This window comes from Mobula hypostoma, chromosome 13, assembly GCF_963921235.1.
Source record: "Mobula hypostoma chromosome 13, sMobHyp1.1, whole genome shotgun sequence".
Lineage (NCBI taxonomy): Eukaryota > Metazoa > Chordata > Chondrichthyes > Myliobatiformes > Myliobatidae > Mobula > Mobula hypostoma.
Genome location: NC_086109.1, coordinates 43,093,401 through 43,113,683, shown reverse-complemented (window position 1 = coordinate 43,113,683; position 20,283 = coordinate 43,093,401). Strand labels below are relative to the sequence as shown.

The following is a 20,283-nucleotide window of genomic DNA, read 5'->3' as shown; positions in this document are numbered from 1 at the left end:
TGGGGATGTTTTTGGAAGTACAAGTTGTCAAAACCCTTTGGGACAATATTGGGACAGGGGATGTGGAGAAGCAGCCTGGTACTCTGATCAGTTCTCATGGCCCAGTTGGCTCACAAGCTGTTTCTGCAACTAAGGCTCTTTTGAAAATTATGCAGTCACCAGTAGATGCTGCTCGTGTAAGGTGCAAGAGCTGATCAGGTTAAACACAATCAGCCTTTTTTACGTGGAGAGTTACCTTCTGGCAGAATAATCAAAGATCCAGCTCATTTTACATGGAGAATTATCTTCTGGCAGAATAATCAAACTGGATCTTGCCCCTTTGCAAATCAATTATTAATATCTTCTCACTTTGTTCAGGTTTTTCCAACCAGAATTAAATTCAGCACCTTGCATTTGCTGAGGCATTAAGCAACAAAAAACACATACACAAAAGCTGTACTTAATTATAATTATTTCCAGGCATGAATTGCTGGAGGACGCTCGGCGGAAAGGAATGCCATTTGCCCAGTGGGATGGACCAACAGTTGTGTCATGGCTAGAGGTAAATACAAACAAAGGAATCTGACTACTGTACTAAAATTAAGAACACAGGTGTGTTACTGCTTCATATTTATTTCCCATCTCTCAACCCTCATATACGTAGCTTCAGTTTTACAGTAATGATTCTAACTTTGTTATACAAATCTTTAATTATTTGGAAAAGCTGACTTTCCTTGTCAGCATTTTGTCATTATGAATGTGACTGGCATCCTGAAAACTATAGTGAAGTTCAAAATGAGCAAGAAGAAAAAAATTAGATCTTGCCTTGTTTTCTAAACCACTGTCGGATATTTATGCTTTCTGAATTAACTGTGGCCTGGATATCTACAAAATAGCTTGTCTTCCTACTTGCAATTAATCCTGTTTTCTCCAAAGATCTAACAATGATATTTCCTCTTTCTTATTTGAATGTTGCTCCATGTTGGCATAATTTGCAAATATGGAGAGTGCTTCTATATGTGCACCAGTGGCATCCAAATTTGTCTTCTTACTAATACGCACAAAATACTGGAGGAACTCAACAGGCCAGGTAGCATTTATGGAAAAGGGTAAACTGTCAACATTTCCGGCTGAGACCATTCACCAGTCCTGATAACGGGCCTAGGCCTGAAACATTGATTGTTTAGTCTTTCCTTAGATGCTGCCTGGCCTGCTGAGTTCCTCCAACATCTTGGATTTCCAGCATCTGCAAATTTTATCGTCTTTATCTTTCTACTATCTTTATAGTTTCTGATACTTATATGATTTGACATTGTCCTTTGATTATTGAGTTTTGCAACAGCCTTAATTTTCCAGAGCTAAGCACTGGAAAGACTAGATATTGCCTTCCATTTCCATCACAGTCTCCACATTCCCAATTGTAACCTTGTCTTCATCCCTAGCCATGGTCACATTCTTTTCAGTTTCTTAATCTTGACCCCAAATTTTATTTTGGATTCTATGTTCTTATGGAGAATACTTCATAATTGTCCATCAGCACTGCATGTCAGATGGTTCATCACTGACATCACTGTGCAAGATTTTATCACCACTGTGTTCCATTATTTAGATATTTTCCAAGTGACCCTCCCATGTTCTATACTCTACAAACTCCCTGCAAAAACCATCTTGCTGGTTCTCTATTTTGCACACTTGCTTTTTTTTTTGTTTCTCTCACTTGATGCCACAGATCAATAATTGATAAACTTGCATTTAAGTCGTTCAGAACCATCCCCTTCCCCAACCTAACGAAAACTCTGCACTTCTGCTTCTATTATTCCATGTTCTGGAAATCCCTCTAACTCTCAAGGTTATCATCTTTCTTTAAAACTCCTTATAAGTCACCTCCTTAATCTTTTTTTCCTGTTCGCTATGCACCTCTTTGCACCTTCATGTTTCTTTCTCTCTGTGATAAAGATGAATTACAGAGGTAAATTATTGCAATTTTTGAGTACTTTGTAGCTCACCTGAAATTTGAAATGTGAAACTTCGGTTTCATGGTGTGGCAATTCTGCAACTTCCATTTTCCATTTTACTTTGTGTTGTTCAAGAGAGAACTTTACATTTAAAAATATTTGATGTGAAGATGGAAATTGCAATGTTTTTACTATGGTAAAGTCTTGCTGTGCTGACATAACCTCACCCAGGTTAGAGTATGTTAAGAAGTAATTAGGAAACACAGGCAGGTATCCATTTTCTATTCTGTGGGCTGAGATTGATAGATTTCTTGTTGACTAGGTAAATCCTCAGGTGCCAGCAGTGCACCACAGGGCAGCTCAGCAGAACTGAACAGAATTGTTTAAGCAGGAGGTCTTGAGGAATGTGCTATTCTTGGAACCCAGTTTCATGTAATTTGATTTTCTGCAATATGAAGATATCCTCCACAACAGCAATCCACCAGGTTTTCAGCATAATCAGGTTGCAGTAGAATTGAACACAGTTTTACTTAAAGAAGGAAAGTGAATGAGAACTAATTTAAGCATTTCTTTCTTTGCTGCAACACTAAACAGCTGTGGGTAGGAATGCCAGCCTGGTATGTGGCAGCCTGCCGAGCCAACGTGAAGAGCGGCGCTATCATGTCGGCTTTGTCCGACACAGAAATCCAGAGGGAGATTGGAATCAGCAATCCACTTCACCGACTGAAGCTCCGTCTGGCAATACAGGAGATGGTGTCATTAACAAGTCCATCAGCGCCACCAACGTCAAGAACGGTAAGGCCATGGTGTTATATATACTTTGAATATATCTGTGCAAATGTTTGAAAGCCTGCTTGACAAAATGGAGTGGGGAGAGTTAACATATTCTGCAGGTTCCCTACCTGGACAGGGACATTGGAATCTTACTAAAAGTGGTCTGTGCTGGTGTAAGAAGAGCAAGATTTGTGTCCTTTAGATTTGCAGTAGCAGATAAGAGGTTAGCAAAGCCAACTGCTAGCTGATAGAGTTCAAACGTTCTGTAGCTTCCCATTTGCTATTACTGAATTGCTGGTTTTTATTGTAAATACTCCTCATTAATTAACCATATGTGACTGGAAAGCAATGTGCCACAGCGACGTGGAAATGGTGATGGTGACCTTTGCTTGTCTTTTCCATGTTCATTTAACAGTGATGAATAGATCTGCTTGCACAGATATAGTGGCAGTGGAGAAATGAAGTGTGCTGACTGACATAACTGAAAGTATATTTATAGTGAAATCCAAGATCCCACAGACTTTCAGTGTACACATAATGTGATGTCATGAATACACGGCAGTTCAACAGATACTGAATATTTGTGTGGTGGCTTCAATAATCAAGGAAATAGTAAATACAACTGAGATAACTAAGGAAGGGTTATGAAGTGAGTATACTGATGACTTCAAAGGAATTTTAATCAACACGTGCTCAGCTTCTTTATCACTTACCAGACCACCTATTAAATAAAAAATAGCAATTGCTAAGTATATGTCAATGAAGTGTCTCTAATTCTTTGATATATTTTCAACTGTACTCAAAATATCTTAAAGCATTATAACTGTTTCATTATCAATATTTTTATAGATAGAATAATCCATTATATGATCAATATCTTATTTCTTAATAAATAGAAATAAAACTGAATAACACTGCCAGTTGAAATCTACAGCTTTCCTACTGATAAAATATGGAATTAATGGAGAGATTTCATTGTGGCGAGATGATGTAAAGTACTACATTCAGTTTGTGGTTCATGTTGTCATCCTTGCATTACACTGACTACAAGTACTTCAATTTATGATATATTGAAAAGCTTTACCTTTGAGAAGAAACATAAAAACATGTAATACTTGAAATTAAAGGGAAATCAGCAGTTTTAAAGGAGTCCTTCCTTTCAAAGATATACGCTGAGTTCTAAAAATGAGATTACATATTGATATCGTATTCTCTTGCTGTAATGTCCATTCATCTACTGTAGTCAGGAGGGTAGTTTTAAAGCCCTGTGCATCATTTCACTGATACGAGTTGCAAGGATTTACTTGTCAAAATAAGTTCAGCTTGAGCTCTGAGTTATGAAGTGCACATTGGTGGAAAGTTTACTCTGGAGACAAATCTGTGCTACAAAACAGACATGTGATGTGGAGCAGTATTTACTGAACCTATCATTCAACAGAAAACTTTTATAGACCCGATATTGGAAATCTACCAGTTAGGAGGTGAATTTCTGAATTGGGTTGTGTTATCAGAAAATAAAATGGACAGAACCGCTGATTTCTGATTTGCTTTGTTTTCTTACTACTTGCCAACCAGATACACAAAGTAAAAATACTGTATGTTTACCAGTGTGATTCCATTTGAACAAAGCACGCTTATTCTGCATAAGTGAAAACTGACTTCTAATGCAACCTTAAAGCTGAGAATAGAAACAAGGCAGAGGAAAAACACAGCTTACACTTAGAGAACTGATACATTAGCAGTAAGGTGGAAGCCGGATTCAAAGAGAGGCACTTCTGCTGACTTCTACATACACTGTTTCACTTCTACAGCATTGATGGATCAAAAGAAGAGAACGGAATTCATTTTAAAAAACCACATGCTATCCTAAAACTAATTCCCAAGCCTCCCTTTCCTTTCAATGCAGAACATTCTGACAGCTTTTTATCCTGTTGGTCCTAGCTGTCTGGTGATTGTATAAGGTTTTCCCATTCCTGTCAATCTGATATAAATATAAATCACAACAGTTGTTCATCTTGCTAAGTTGCTTTAGGGAACCTCCCTTGTGCTGAACATAGAACATAGAATAGTACAGCACAGTACAGGCCCTTCGGCCCACAATGTTGTGCTGACCCTCAAACCCTACCTCCCATATAAGCCCCCACCTTGAATTCCTCCATATACCTGTCTAGTAGTCTCTTAAACTTCACTAGTGTATCTGCTCCACCACCGACTCAGGCAGTGCATTCCATGCACCAACCACTCTCTGAGTAAAAAACTTTTCTCTAATATCGTCCTTGAACTTCCCACCCCTTACCTTAAAGCCATGTCCTCTTGTATTGAGCAGTGGTGCCCTGGGGAAGAGGCGCTGGTTATCTACTCTGTCTATTCCTCTTATTATCTTGTACACCTCTATCATGTCTCCTATCATTCTTCTTCTCTCCAAAGAGTAAAGCCCTAGCTCCCTTAATCTCTGATCGTAATCCATACGCTCTAAACCAGGCAGCATCCTGGTAAATCTCCTCTGTACCATTTCCAATGCTTCCACATCCTTCCTATAGTGAGGCGACCAGAACTGGACACAGTACTCCAAGTGTAGTGGATTTGGAGCTGTGGACACACCCTTTGGGGAAGTGAGAGATCTAGTCATTCCAGGCCTCGGAAAGCGGATCTTTTGCAAGGATCATAAAGGATTCTTAGTATTGAAGTCTGAAGTCCAAATTCTCCAGTTATTTTTCCCTGTTACAGAAGTAACTGAGTGTGAATGGTCTCCAAAGTGCTTGATTTATATAATAATATGCTATTTATTATGGTACTGACCATATATGCAAAGTGTATTTTCAATTAACTTTCTCTTACTTTACTTCATCCTTTTGTATAATGCTTTTCTTCTCTAAACTGCTTACTGGACTGTCCTTGTGCTCTCTGGGCCTTTTACATAGTCTTCTGGAAATGTCTGGGTGACTCATGAGGAAATGGAAAACCTGGCGGCTTCAGCAAAAACGGTTAGTCTATCCCTGTCCAACTTTATTGCATTACTGTGTCTTTGTGATCATTTTCATTTAACTCTTTTCAACCTCTTGTCTTTTATCTGCTTGTAATTTATCACCAACAAGAAATGACTAATTATTTCTTGCTAACAGGGATTTGACTTGCTTTGTGTTGAGGCATCTTCTCCCATTTGTGAAGTATTTTGTAACTTGGAAAGTCCTGGTATTCACAATGGGAACAGAAGGAATTTTAGAAATACAGTAAACACCAAAGATTAAATGAAAACATCTGCAAGTGGCAATAATTTTTATGGTGGTAAGCTTTTCTCACATAGGAAAACATCTCACTAAAAGCATTGTTGATAGTTATTAGACAGGGAGTGGAGTTAGAGAGGATGTCATCTGCCTTTCATCATGCAATGGTGCAGGGATATCATACAATGTATGGGGAAATAGATAACAACAGCACAAACGAAGAATTATATATCCAGGTTTTCCATGAATAAAATTAATTGAATTCTTCAACACACAAAGTCTCCACATAATTCATTTATTTCTTGTTAATTTGTGGTGGGTGATGAAAGACTTGGTGGCTTTGTGGGTTGGAATCATCTTTTTCACTTTACTGGTCAGATAATCCTGTTTGCTTCCATTTGTCACGTAATGTCCTTGAATTTAAACATAAATATAGCCTGGGAAATGTGTTTAAAAATCACATTAGAGTTGTAATGTCATGGGCATGAAGAGGTCATTCAGCCCACCATGTCCATGTTAACCATTGGGCATTTTTCTGTATTAATCCCACCTTACACCACTTGGCTTGTAGCCTTCTAGGCAATTCAAATACTCATCTAGACCCTTCTTAAATGTGGTTTGTAAACCTGCTTCTACCACTATCGCAAGCAGTGCATTCTTGGAACTCATCATTGTCTGGGTGAAAAATCCCTCTGAATCTTTTACCCCTTGTCCCAAATATATGTCCTCTAGTTTATCTACACCGGATACAGCAGGAATAATTTCTTGCAGACTTTCTATAGACCTCATCATCTAAGTCAATCATGTCCCCCTTTAACACCCTCCGCTCCAGGGTAGAGACCTATCCTATCTGGTCTCAACTCATAACTGAAATATTCTGTCCCAGACAAAATCCTGGTGACTCTTTTTCGCAAAACTCTCACATACTTCCAATCTACTCAAAGTAAGAATAATGTAAACTCCTCTGATAGACTGCAGGCTAATTGACCATCGGTAAAGGAGGAGGCCAAAAGGAAACTGCACTGTTATGTTATAGTTGCTGTTGTGAAACTGAAAGTTAAAGTAAAGTGTGTTGAGCTAGTGGATTGAAAGGGTGTGTATTCTGTATCAAACCCAGGCATCTTTTTATTTAGATGTTATTGATTAAAACAGCATTGATTATTTTAGTTCATTACCTGAATGGCCACAAATGAAGAATTAAATACAATTTTTCTTCAACACAAGATGGAAATGAAGCTTCCCACTATGAGCATTTTAAGATTATAGCCTTCCTTGCAGCACTTGGCTGTTTGGAGTTATAATTTATTTTACTGCGATCACACAGAAAGTTTCACTATGTGCTTTGCATATTTGTTTGAAGACTCAGTGTTTTCTGCATAATTAATTGTTATAGATTAAAGAAATACGGGGACATTATTTAGTAAGTGTTACTTTAAACAAAGTGCTTAATACAAATATATCAATATGTTTGATACAAATTTCTAGCATAGAAAGTCATTGAATATATTTAGGCAATCTCTATTCTTTTTGAGGTTCTAATATCCATAGTAAATCAAGCTCTGATTATATTGCCTGAGTTAGGGTCTCGATTGTGTACCTTGTCTATATTGCTGAATCAAATGAGCTTTAGCAATATAAACTTAACTGCAATTATCTGTACTGAATTGAACATCTTTTACAATTATTATAAATTATAATATTTTAATAAATCAGACTGTATGCAGTTAGATGTTTTCTAAAGTTAAGTGATTTTAACCCTTGGCGATACTACTGTGTATTCATAAGCAGCTATTCACCACCACTGTCTGTTTCGGCTCTTGAGCCAATGTTCTATCTGTATAAGAATGACCTCTTTAATCCCAAATGATGAATATATGGTATATTATTAAGAGCAGTAGTCAGATGCAATAATGAAGGAATGCTGCCCTCTCAGCCCATGGATTTCCAGTGATTGGCCTGATTATATTTCCTTTATTGAAATATAGGCAATTAAGTCAACTCGAGTGAGATGCAGTTTTCTTGTCTGTTTGTATTTCATTTGCCATATAATGGAAATGTAACAGTTTTTGGGCTGCAGTTATCCAGGCACTGGGTATCTGTACAGAACGTGTTTGTTTATTACAACGTTTGACTAATCGAATTGCTGAACTTCCCATTCTACATTAACTTTTGTTATGTGTCATGCAAAAAGTGCTCATGAGGTGAAATAATGTTCTAGCCTAGGAATTCTAGGATTTTTTTGGTCGAACTAATCAAATTTTTTCACTTTCTATTTTTCTGCTAATACTTTTACTAACTTGCTAACCTATTAGGAGAATGAGGAGGGCAGTTGGGCTCAGGTGAGTGTACTAAATATTTGAATAAATTTCAGGTTTACTTGTAACTACTGTACTATGTATATTAAATCTTTCTGAACTGTCAGCTCAACAATTCAATCCCCCATCCATTCCCCTCGCCCTAATTTCCAAATGCAAGATCTCAGTACTGAGATCTTTAAATGTACCTTGTAGCTACAACCTAAAATTCAGAACCTTTAGGTTTTGAGGTATTAAAGTACATGGAACCCAAATGCACAACAGAATTGTGGAGACCTCTTACATTTATTTGATTTTCATAACTGAATTATCAAGCAAATAAGGGAAAACAGAGAAGTCATTTATATTTATACTTGGTTTCTACCAGCAAATTAAGTTGCGATGCTGACAAGGATGAAATATTGCAGTTTGAGTGAAATATATATAATAGAACATCTAGCTGACAGTTGTTTTCTATCCTTGAATATGAAAAATGGGTGGTTGGATTAGTGTTGATAAGCTAGAATCTGTGAATCAAACTTCAAAGGAAGAGCCTTCAGGAGAGATTACATACAGACCAAAACGTAGAATTCAGGAAGAACCCAGTGGATAAAGCAACATCTGTGGAGGCAAGAGCTGTGGGTTTACATTTTGGACCCTGTTTCTGGTCCTGATATAATATAGGGCTTTGACCCAAAATGTTGACTTGCACCTTTTGAGCTGCTGTGTTGGTTGGGTGGTTGAATTTAGCCTGCTTGTTTTTACATTGTTTTTGCCCTAGATTCCAGAACTAGTCTTTACACATGGAACAACTCTATTACCAACAAGTTTTGAATCCTATCTAGTGATAATTTGAATTTGAATTTAATTAAATCTTACATCCACCCCACAGCGTGAGGGAGAAAAATCTTTGCGTTATGATTCCATCGCAATGTACAGACATGTGAATTTATAAGTCTAATGGTTTGTAGAAAGAAGCTGTCCCGTAGCCTGTTGGTCCTGGCTTTAATGCTGCGATACCATTTGCCGGATGGAAGCAGCTGAAATAATTTACGGTTTGGGTGACTGGTGTCCCTGCCGATCTTCCAGGCCTTCTTTACACACCTTCTGCTGTAAATATCCTCAGTGGAGGGAGGTTCACATCCACATATGCACTGGGCTGTCCATACCACTCTCTGCAGTGCCTAGCAATCAAGGTTGGTGCAGTTCCCATACCTGGTGGTGATACAGCCGGTCAAGATGCTCTCAGTGGTGGCCCTGTAGAAGGTCTTGAAGGTTTGGGGATCATGCCAAATTTCTTCAGTCGCCTGAGGTGAAAGAAACACTGTGTGCTTTTTTTGCCACACAGCCAGTGTGTACAGTCAAGGTGAGATCTTTGGTGATGTGTATACACATTCACCCTCGCAACTGCAGTCCCATTGATGTTGATTGGGGTGAACCTGTCTCCGTTCCTCATGATTGGCTCTTTTGTTTTTTGGACATCGAGGGAGAGGTTGTTATCCTGGCACCACTGTGTCAGGGTGTTAACCTCTCCTCTGAGGCTATCTCGTCACCGCTAGAAATAAGGCTGATCAATGTTGTGTCATCTGCAAATTTGATCAGCAGATTGGAGCTGTGTGTGGCAGCACAGTCATGGGTGTAAAGGGAGTAGAAGAGAGGGCTCAGGACACAACCCTGGGGGTACCTGTGTCGAGGGTCCGAGGAACTAATGCGCTAAAGGCAGTCTATAACTATTGGACTAATATCTTGGTTACAGCTTCAAGATTTCAAATACTTCAACCATTTACCATAATAAAATGTTGTATTAAACATTTGGAGGGAATCCAAAAGGATGGAAGCAGCTGTTACAGCCTGGCTTTCGGATTGAATTCATATGGTCATCTGCCTGCCTGTTCCATTTAGTTTGCTTTTCTGAGCAAATCCAGCATGTTACTCGTTACTACACACAAGTTATTGTTGTGAATGCTGTTTTTTTTTCATTTTACCAGTAATTTCATTGTTAGTTTCGTTACATTTAAAGGCTTCTATTAAAAGGCATCCAGAAGGCAAGCTGATCTCCACTGTTCGTATGTGGTTTTGAGCATGGCTGTAATTTTTAACCATTCAAGTTTGAAGCCACAGATCAGGCCCATCTGATTGTGGAGAGAGTAGGTAGGCTTTACATGACGTGAAACATTAGTGGATGTCTCTCATGTAAATCAAATCCTTAGAAAGAGCTGATGTATGATCAGAAGATGTTTAGAACCCTTGTGAGTGGAGTAAAGAAAATACAAGGGTAAAAAGACTCTGATGGGAGTTATATACAGTGCCTAATACAAAGTTTTCACCCCCTCCACCCTTGGAAGTAGTCATATTTTATTGTTTTACAACATTGACTCACAGTGGATTTCATTTGCCATTCGTATCAAAGTGAAAACAGATCTCTACAAAGTGATTTAAATTAATTACAAATATAAGACACAAAATAATTGATTGTGTAAATATTCTCCCCCTTTAATATGACACACGAGACCATCACTGGTGCAGCCAAATGGTTTTAGAAATCACCTAATTAGTTAAATGGAGATCTGTTTTTGGAAATCTGTGTGCAGTCAAGCTGTTTCAATTAATTGTAGTAAAAATACACCTGTATCTGGAAGATCAGTATCCTGGCAACAACAAAAGAACACTCCAAGCAACTCTGGGAAAGGGGTTATTGAAAAATGCAAGTCAAGAGATGGATACAAGGAAATTTCCTAGTCACTGAATATCCCTTGGAGTACAGTTAAGTCAATCACCAAGAAATGGAAAGAATGTAGCACAGCTGTAAATCTGCCTAGAGCAAGCTGTCCTCATAAACTGAGAGACCGTGCAAGAAGGGTACTAGTGAGGGAGGCCACAAGAGACCTATGATGGTTCTGGAGGAGTTACAAGCTTCAGTAGCCGAGATGGAAGGACTGCACATACAACTGTTTCTCGGGTGTTTCACCATTGGAGCTTTATGGGAGAGCGGCAAAGAGAAAGCCACTGTTGAGAAAAACTCACATGAAACCTCTACTAGAGTTTGCCAGAAGGCATATGGGAGACTCTGAAGTCAGCTGGAAGAAGGTTCTATGGTCTGATAAAATCAAAATTGAGCATTTTTGGGTATCAGACTAAACGCTATGTTTGGTGTAAGCCAAACATCACACATCATCACAAACACAGCATCCCTACCATGAAGCATGGTGGTGACTGCATCATGTTGTGGGGATGCTTTACTGCAGCAGGTTGTGGAAGGCTTGTGAAGGTGGAGGATAAAATGAGTACAGCAAAATACAGGGAAATCTTGGAGGAAAACCTGATCCAGCCTGCAAGAGAACTACAACTTGGGAGAAGATTTGTTTTCCAGCAAGTCAATGACCCCAAGCATAAAGCCAAAGCTACATAGGTGGCTTAAAAACAACAAAGTTAATGTCCTGGAGTGGCCAAGTCAGAATCCAGACCTCAATCCAATTGAGAATTTGTGGCTGGACTTGAAGAGGGCTGTTCACTCACGCTCCCAATGCAATCTGACAGAGCTTGAGCTTTTTTTGTAAAGAAGAATAGGGAAAAATTGCAGTGTCCCGATGTGCAAAGCTGATGGAAACCTATCCACACAGAATCAAGGCTGTAATCGTTGACGAAGGTATATCTACTGACTTGAAGGGGGGTGAGTAATTAAGCAATCAATTACTTAGTGTTTAATAATTGTAATAAATTTGTAGAAATTTGTTTTCACTTTGAATCGAAAGAGTGTTTTCAATTGATCAGTGTCCAAAAAGCTGAATTAAATCCATTGTGATTCAATGTTGTAAAGCAATAAAACATGAAAAATTCCAAGGGGGGATGTGTACATTTTATAGGTACTGTACTGGCCTCTGAATAGTAGCCAGGATGCGGAATACAAATTACAATGAGAGGCAGAAAAGCCATATCAAAAGGGCAATGTTACGATAGTTATAGGGGATTTCAATATGCAGGTAGATTGATAAAATCAGGTTGGTGCTGGATCCCAAGAAATGGAATTTCTACGATGCCTACAAGATATCGTTTTAAGAGTAGCTTGTGGTTGAGCCCACTAGGGGAAAGTCAATTCTGGATTAAGTGTTGTGTAATAAGCTAGATTTGATTAGTGAGCTTAAGGTAAAGGAACCCTTACGAGGCACTGATCATAACATGATAGAATTCACCCTAGAGTTTGAGAGGCAGAAGCTAAAGTCAAACATATTAGTAATACAGTGGAGTAAAGTGAATTACAGAGGCAGGAGAGAGGAGCTGACCAAAATTCATTGAAAAGGGACACTGATGAGAGAAAAGCAATTACTCAAGTTTCTGGAAGCAATTTGGAAGTGCAAGATTGATCCCAAAGAAGAAGTAATCTAAAGGGAAGATAAGACAACCGTGGCTAACAATAGAAGTCAAAGACAGTATAAAAGCAAAAGAGGGACATCAGAAAACTAATTTAAAAAGCCATACAGGGAGGAAAGTTGAAATATGAAGGTAAAGTAACCAATAATGTAAAAAGAATACCAAAAGTTTTTCCAGATATAGGAAGAGTAAAAGAGAAACAAGAGTGGATATTGGACTGGAAAATGATGCTGCAGAGTCATAGAGTTAGAAAAAAGAACAGCATAGAAACAGGCCCTTCAGCCCATCTAGTCCATGTCAAAACCATTTAAACTGCCTACTCCCATCAACCTGCACCAGGACCATAGCCATCCACACCACTAACATCCATGTACCTATCCAAGCTTTACTTAAACATTGAAGTTGATGTTACTGTGTGGCCTAGTACAGCTCTTACACCATATACAAGTTTTCTGATGACACCACTGTTGTGGGCTGTGTCAAAGATGGTGATGAATCAGCATACAGGGGATAGCTTGTAAATTTGGCCGAGTGGTGTAATAACAACAGCCTCTCACTCAATGTCAATAAGATCAAGGAACTGATTGCAGACTTTAGGAGAGGGAAACCAGAGGTCCATAAGCCAGTACTTAATGGAGGATCAGAGATGGAGAGGGTCAGTAACTTTAAATTCCAAGGTGTCATTATCTCTGAGGACTGGTCCTAGACCCATCATACAAATATAATTGCACAGAAAGCACAACAGTGCCTCTACTTCCTCTGGTGTCTGCAGAGGTTTGGCTCTTCATCAAAAACCTTGGCAAACTTCTATAGATGTGTGATGGAAAGTGTACTGACTGGCTACATTACGACCTGGTATGGGTGCACCAATGCCTTTGATCAGAAAATCCTACAAATGGCAGTGGATTTGGCCCAGTACATCACAGGTAAAGCACTCCCAACCACTGAGCACATCTACCTGAAATATTGTCATAGAAAAGCAGCATCCATCATTAAACTGCTGGTGAATGCAGCAGGCCAGGCAGCATCTCTAGGAAGAGGTACAGTCGACGTTCAGGCCGAGTCCCTTCCTCAGGACGAAGGGTCTCAGCCTGAAATGTTGACTGTACATCTTCCTAGAGATGCTGCCTGGCCTGCTGCATTCACCAGCAACTTTGATGTGTGTTGCTTGAATTTCCAGCATCTGCAGAATTCCTCGTGTTTGCATCCATCATTAAAGATTGTCACCACCCAGGCCATGCTTTTTCTCACTGCTGCTATCACTTAGAAAGTACAAGTGCCTCAGGACTCGCACCACCAGGTTCAAGAGCAGTTACTACCCCGCAATCATCTTGCCCTTGAGCAAAAGAGATATAGATATATATATCAGATGGTCTCACTTCCTACATCTGATGGTCTCACTTTAAGAAATCTTTATCTTGTTATATAATACTCGTTATTTATTGCTAATTACTTATATTTGCACAGTTTGTTGTTCATTGATCCTGTTTACAGTTATGATTCTATAGATTTGCTAAGTATGCCCACAGGAAAAAGAACCTCAGGGTTGCATGTGATGACATGCAGTGCTCTGATAATAATTTTTACTTTAAACTTTGAAACTTGAAATTGAGTTTGAATGCACCACTTGAGCTGGCAACTCATTCCACATTCTCATGACCCTCTGAGTGAAGAAGTTTCCCCTCATGTTCCCCTTAAACTTTTCACATTTCGCCCTTAACCCATGACGTTTGGTTGTAATCCAACCCAACCTCAGTAGAAAAAGCCTGCTTACATTTACCCGATCAATACCCGTCATAATTTTGTATAGACAGGTAGTAATGGAGGACAAAGAAATGGCAAATTAACTTAATAAATATTTTGTGTCAGTCTTCACTGTAGAGGACACTAGCAGAATGCCAGAAATTCAAGGGTGTCAGGAGACAGAAGTGAAAGTAGCTGCTGTTACTAGGGAGAAGGTTCTTGGGAAGCTGAAAGGTCTGAAGGTAGATAAGTCACCTGGACCAGATGGAATATACCCCAGGGTTCTGAAAGAGGTGGATGGAGGCCTTAGTAATGATCTTTCAAGAATCACTAGAATCTGGAATGGTTCCAGAGGACTGGAAAATAGTAAATGTAACTCCACTCTTAAAGAAGGGAGGGAGTTTGAAGAAAGGAAATTATAGACCAGTTAGCCTGACTTTAATGGTTGGCAGGATGTTGAAGTCCATTATTAAAGATGAAGTTTCATGGTACTTGGAGGCACATGATAATATAGGCAAAGTCAGTTTGGTTTCCTTAAGGGGAAATCTTGCCTGACAAATCTGCTGGAATCTGTTGGAAATAACAAGCAGGATAGACAAAGAAGTGTCATTGGACATTGTGTACTTGGATTTTCAGAAGGTCTTTGACAAGGTGCTGCAACTGAGGCTGCTTAACAAGATAAGTGCTGATGGGCCAGTACTCGCTGGAGTTTAGAAGAATGAGGATTATCTCATTGAAACCTATCAAATATTGAAAAATCCAGATGTTGAGAAGATGTTTCTTATAGAGGGAGGGCTCTAGTTCCAAAGGGCACGGCCTCAGAATAGAGGGACATCCATATGGAAAAGAGATGAGGAGGGATTTTTTTAACCAGAGGGTGGTGAACCTCTGGAATTATTTACCACAGAGAGTTGTAGAGGCTAAGCCATTGCGTATACGTAAAGCAAAGGTTGACAGGTTCTTGATTATTAATGGTGTCAGAGGTTGCAGGAAGAAGGCAGGAGAATGAGGCTGAGAGGGTTAATAAATCAGTCATGAGGGCAGACTCAGTGGACCAAATGGCTAATTCTGCTCCCATGTCTTGTACTGATGCTTCTGTATGCTGGCTCAATAATAGGGTATATTGCTCTACTCAGACTTCCTCAATAAGCTTGAATTATGATCTTCAATCATTTTATACAAATATGAAATAGTAGAGGTTGGCTATTTTCAAATCTTGCTTATGAACAGATACTTGAACCAGGATGCTTCCTTAATCTAGTTACTTCTTTAGATGTTAGTTTAGATTTGTGTATTTGACTGAGAGAACTCAGGCCACCATTCTCATATAGTATGCTTCCACCATAAGTGGCTAATTCTGTATTGTACCTCTTACTAGACTCTGGCTTATGGAGATATGAACCACGAGTGGATTGGTAATGAATGGCTTCCCAGTCTTGGATTGCCTCAGTATCGTAGCTATTTCATGGAGTGCTTAGTGGATGCACGAATGCTTGACCATTTAACCAAGAAAGACCTGCGAATGCATCTGAAGATGGTTGATAGCTTTCATCGGTAAGATTTGGTGCTTTACTGTATTATTCCTTGAGTAATTAGTCATTGAATAATAGAGCACAGAAACAGGGCCTTCAATATGTTAATGCTCACCATCAAGAACCTATCTATTGTAATGTCATTTAACAGTAGTCGGTCCATGGGAATTCAAATGTTCACCCAGGTACTTCTTAAAGTTGTGAGAGTACTTGACTCCTCTACCCACTCAGCCAATACATTCCAGACTTCAGCTATCCTCTGGAATGAACATATTCTCTCCAGATCCCTTCTAAATCTTGAAGAAGGTACAGAGGAGATGTCAGGGCTAAGTTTTTTGCGCAGAGATTGGTGTGTGCATGGAATGGGCTGCCGGCGACGATGGTGGAGGTGGATAAGATAGGGTCTTTTAAGAGACTCCTGGACAGGTACATGGAGCTTTAAAAACTAGAGGGCTATGGGTAACCCTAGGTAAGTTCCAAAGTAAGTACATGTTCGGCACAGAATTGTGGGCCAAAGGGCCAATATTGTGCTGTAGGCTTTCTATGTCTCTATGTTTCTATGTTAAATCTCTTAACATGTATCTTAAAGCTATGTCATCTGGCTTATAAATTTTTGCCTTGGGGAAAAAATTCTTCCTATCTATGTCTCTCATAGTTCTGTATCCCTCTGTCAGTTTCTCCCTCAGCCTTATCTGCTACCAGGAATACAAACCCAGCTGCTTCTCATAACCGAAATGTTCTATCCCAAGCAACATCCTGGTGTTACACGACCTACCCAGCTCCAGCAAGTCATTTCTGTAGTGCAGTGAACAGAACTGCATACACTATCCAGCTCTATCCTAACCAGTGTTATTTAAAGCTGCTCCAAGAACTTCTGACTCTGGTATTCAGTGCCCTGGCTATTGAAGTCAAGCATTCCATCTGCCTTCTTCATCATCCTATCTACCTTTGTTGTCACTTTCTGGGCTCTATAGACCTGTACACAAGTTTCCTTTTGTTCCTCATTTAATATGGCTCAGCAACATTATCTCCTCCACAATCACCATCAGCACAGGAGCACTACAGGACAGAGTGCTTACCCTCCTGCTCAACTCACTTTATTCTTATGATTGTGTGGCTAAGTGCATCCCCAGTGCTCCTTTTAAGTTTGCTGATAACAGCACTGATGTTGACTGGATCAAAGGCGGTGACAAATTGACATAAAGGAGGGAGACTGAAAATCGGAATCAGGTTTATTATCACTGGCACGTGTCATTACGTGTTGCTTTGTGGCAGCAGTACATTGCAATACATAATAAAAAACATAATAAACTGCAATCAGAAGTATACTGTATGTAAAAAAAAGTTAAATTTAATAAGTTATGCAAAAAGTGAGCAAAAAATTGGTGAGGTTTTGTTCATTGATTCAGAAATCTGATGGCAGAAGGGAAGAAGCTGTTCCTGAAACACTGAATGTGCATCTTCAGTCTCCTGTACCACCTCCTTGATGGTGGCAATGAGAAGTGGGCTTGTGCTGGACGATGAGTCCGTAATGATGGATGCCACCTTTTGAAGGTGTCCTGGATGCTGGGAAGGCTCGTGCCCATGATGGAGTTTATAACTTTCTTCAGCTTTTTCCAATCCTGTGCAGCAGCCCCTCCATACCAGACGGTGATACAATCAGTTAGAATGCTCTCCACTGTATATCTGTAGAAATGTGTCAGTATCATTTGTGACATCTCAAATGCCTAATGAAATATAGCTACTGTCATGCTTTCTTCATTGTTGCTTCAATATTTTAGTGCAGGATAAATCTCCAGAAATGTTGACACCCAGGAACTTGAAACTGCTGACCATTTTCACTGCTGATCTTTCAGTGAGGACTAGTGAGGACTTCCCCTTCTTGAAGGCCATAATCATTGCCTTACTGACATCGAGAGGAAGATTGTTGTTACAACACCACTCAACCACTCACACAAGACTCAGCGATCTGTCTTGCTGTTGTATGCTTCCTCGTCACCATTTGAAAATCTGCCACCAATATTTGTGTCATCAGTAAATTTATGTTGTCTCACTCAACATCAGCAAAACAAAGAGCTAATAATCAACAACAGAAGGAAGAAGCCAGATGTCCATAAACCAGTTCTCGTTAGGAGGACAAGGGTGGAGAGGGTCAGTAGCTTTAAATTCCTTGGCGTCAACATATCAGAAGATCTGTCTTGGGACCAGCACATAAAGGTCATCACAAAGAAGGAACAACCGTGTCTCTGTTTTCTTAGAAGTTTGTGTAGATTTGACATGTCTCCAAAAACATTGACAAACTTCTATAAATGCACAGTGGACAATCTGAAAGCACCATGGTCCAGGAATGGAAAAGGTGACAGAAAGTGCTGGATACATCCCAGTTCATTACAAGCAAAGCCTTCCCCACCATTGAATATATTTACATGGAGCACTGCCACAACAGAGTAGCATCGATCATCAAACACCACCACCATCCAGACCATGTCCTGTTCGCCCTACTACCATCAGGCTGGAGGTACAGAACTCTTAAGGGCCCAACTGCCAGGTTCAGGAACAGTTGTTACTTTCCAATCATCAGGTTCCTAAACTGCTGTGGATATTTATCACCGTATTCCACAACCTACTGGCGCACTTTCAAGGACTTTTTACAACTCATGTTCTCAGTATTATTTTTATTTGCAGTTTGTCCTCATTTGAAGTACCTTTTGAGAATAGGTTGAGTGTACTTGGCCTTTTCTCCTTGGAGTGATGAAGGATGAGAGGTGACCTGATCAAGGTGTATAAGATGATGAGGGGCATTGATTGTGTGGATAGCGAGAGGCTTTGTTCCCACAGCTGAAATGGCTAACACAAGGGGGCATAGTTTTAAGGTGTTTGGAAATAGGTATCAGAGGTAAATTTTTCACTGGGAGGGTGATGGGTGCGTGGAATTCACTGCCGGCAGCGATGCTGGAAGCAGATACAATAGGGTCTTTTAAGAACCTCTTGGATAGGTACATGGAGCTTTGAAAAATAGAGGGCTATGTGCAAGGGAAATTCCACGCAGTGTCTAGAGTAGGTTACATGGTCAGCACAACATTGTGGGCCAAAGGGCCTGTAATGTGCTGGAAATTTCTGTGTTCTATGTTCTTTGTTTTTACACACCAGTTGTTCGTTAGGTACTATGTGAATGCTCCAGCTCTCTAAGTAGCACCAGGGGATTTCACATTTAGCCCTGCGGGCAGAGATTTGTCATCTGATTCAAAAGATGCTATTTTTAAAAACATTGCATTTCTTCACTTTTACTTAGATTATTTCTTGATGCCTCTGAAGGATGGCTTCAGCTTGCAACCTTCTGACTCGAGTAAAGCTGCCAGCACAAAGCCAAGGGGATCATGTCTTTAATAAATGGCCTGTGTATCATTTTTACTGAATGATATGTTTTGTTCCCAGCACGTGTTTACATTACGGTATAATGTGTCTAAAGAGATTAAACTACGACAGAAAGGAGCTAGAACGGAGGAGAGAAGAAAGCCAACATGAAATTAAAGGTTAGTTTGTTCGAAATATCACTGTCATTCAATTTCCCTGTTTATTAAAGTGTCAGTGTGAATTTTCAACATTGTTTGAACAACCAAATACCATGTTTTATTCCATCATTCTCTTCTGTTCCCTTCCATATAATGATGAGGATAATCCCGTTTTATTATGAACGTTCAGACTGTCTATGGTACAGAACATTCAAGTGCTATTCATAGATTGACCAGCAGATCTTGCAAGTGAAGTTGGGTGGGTGCAAAGGAATTGTTCAATACTGCCATCTTATGACCAGACTAATGGAACTTCTAGAACTTAATTAAATGAATCATTTTGAACAAGAGAGTCATTTTCAAAATCTCAGTTCTTTCCATGGTCTTAGTTTGCTGAATGGAAATATGTTTCTTGAAGATAAATTAGCTCAATTTTGTGAAGAAAATTAAGCTGCAACTATTTTAAGCAGGAGAGTTTTATAAATGTTTGTTATAAGCTTCAGGGTCATAGTAGTATTCTGTTTACCCCATGTAGATCGCTTTGTATTTGTAATTAAATGTGATGCAGACACGTGGACTTGCAACACGTACACACTTGGACACATGGCACAGGTGTTCATTGAATGGATATTTGTTACATTAGTCTGGTCTCCCTCAACCCACCTCTCCCCACCCCCCCCCCAACACTCCCTCTCCCTCCCCCTCCCTCTCCCCAACGCTCCTCTCTCCCCCCCTCCTCTCTCCCCCCCTCCACCCCTTCCCTCTCCCCAACACTCCTTCTCCCCACCCCTCTTCCCCCACCCTTCTTTCCCCAACCCCTTCCCCTCTTTCTCTATCCCTCTCTTCCTGGCCCACCCTTTAACCCCGCCCTTCTCTCCCCCTCCCCCACCGCCCCCTTCCTC

General features: G+C 39.8%; 1 protein-coding gene across 11 annotated transcripts in view; it reads left to right on the top strand.

Annotated features, from left to right (window-relative positions):
* ppfia4 (PTPRF interacting protein alpha 4) overlaps positions 1–20,283 on the top strand; it is a 774,853-nt gene that overhangs the window by 727,848 nt on the left and 26,722 nt on the right. For 8 of the 11 annotated variants that reach the window (XR_010020122.1, XM_063065586.1, XM_063065580.1 and 5 more), the window contains 6 exons: positions 460–541; positions 2,529–2,729; positions 5,630–5,692; positions 8,245–8,271; positions 15,716–15,891; positions 19,305–19,402. Coding sequence is in view for 10 of the 11 variants with exons in the window: in XM_063065586.1 (XP_062921656.1) it covers positions 460–541; positions 2,529–2,729; positions 5,630–5,692; positions 8,245–8,271; positions 15,716–15,891; positions 19,305–19,402 (647 nt within the window). In the remaining variant the exon portion in view is untranslated. The remainder of the gene's footprint in view (positions 1–459; positions 542–2,528; positions 2,730–5,629; positions 5,693–8,244; positions 8,272–15,715; positions 15,892–19,304; positions 19,403–20,283) is intronic. The other 3 variants (XM_063065583.1, XM_063065582.1, XM_063065581.1) reach the window with 1 other exon arrangement.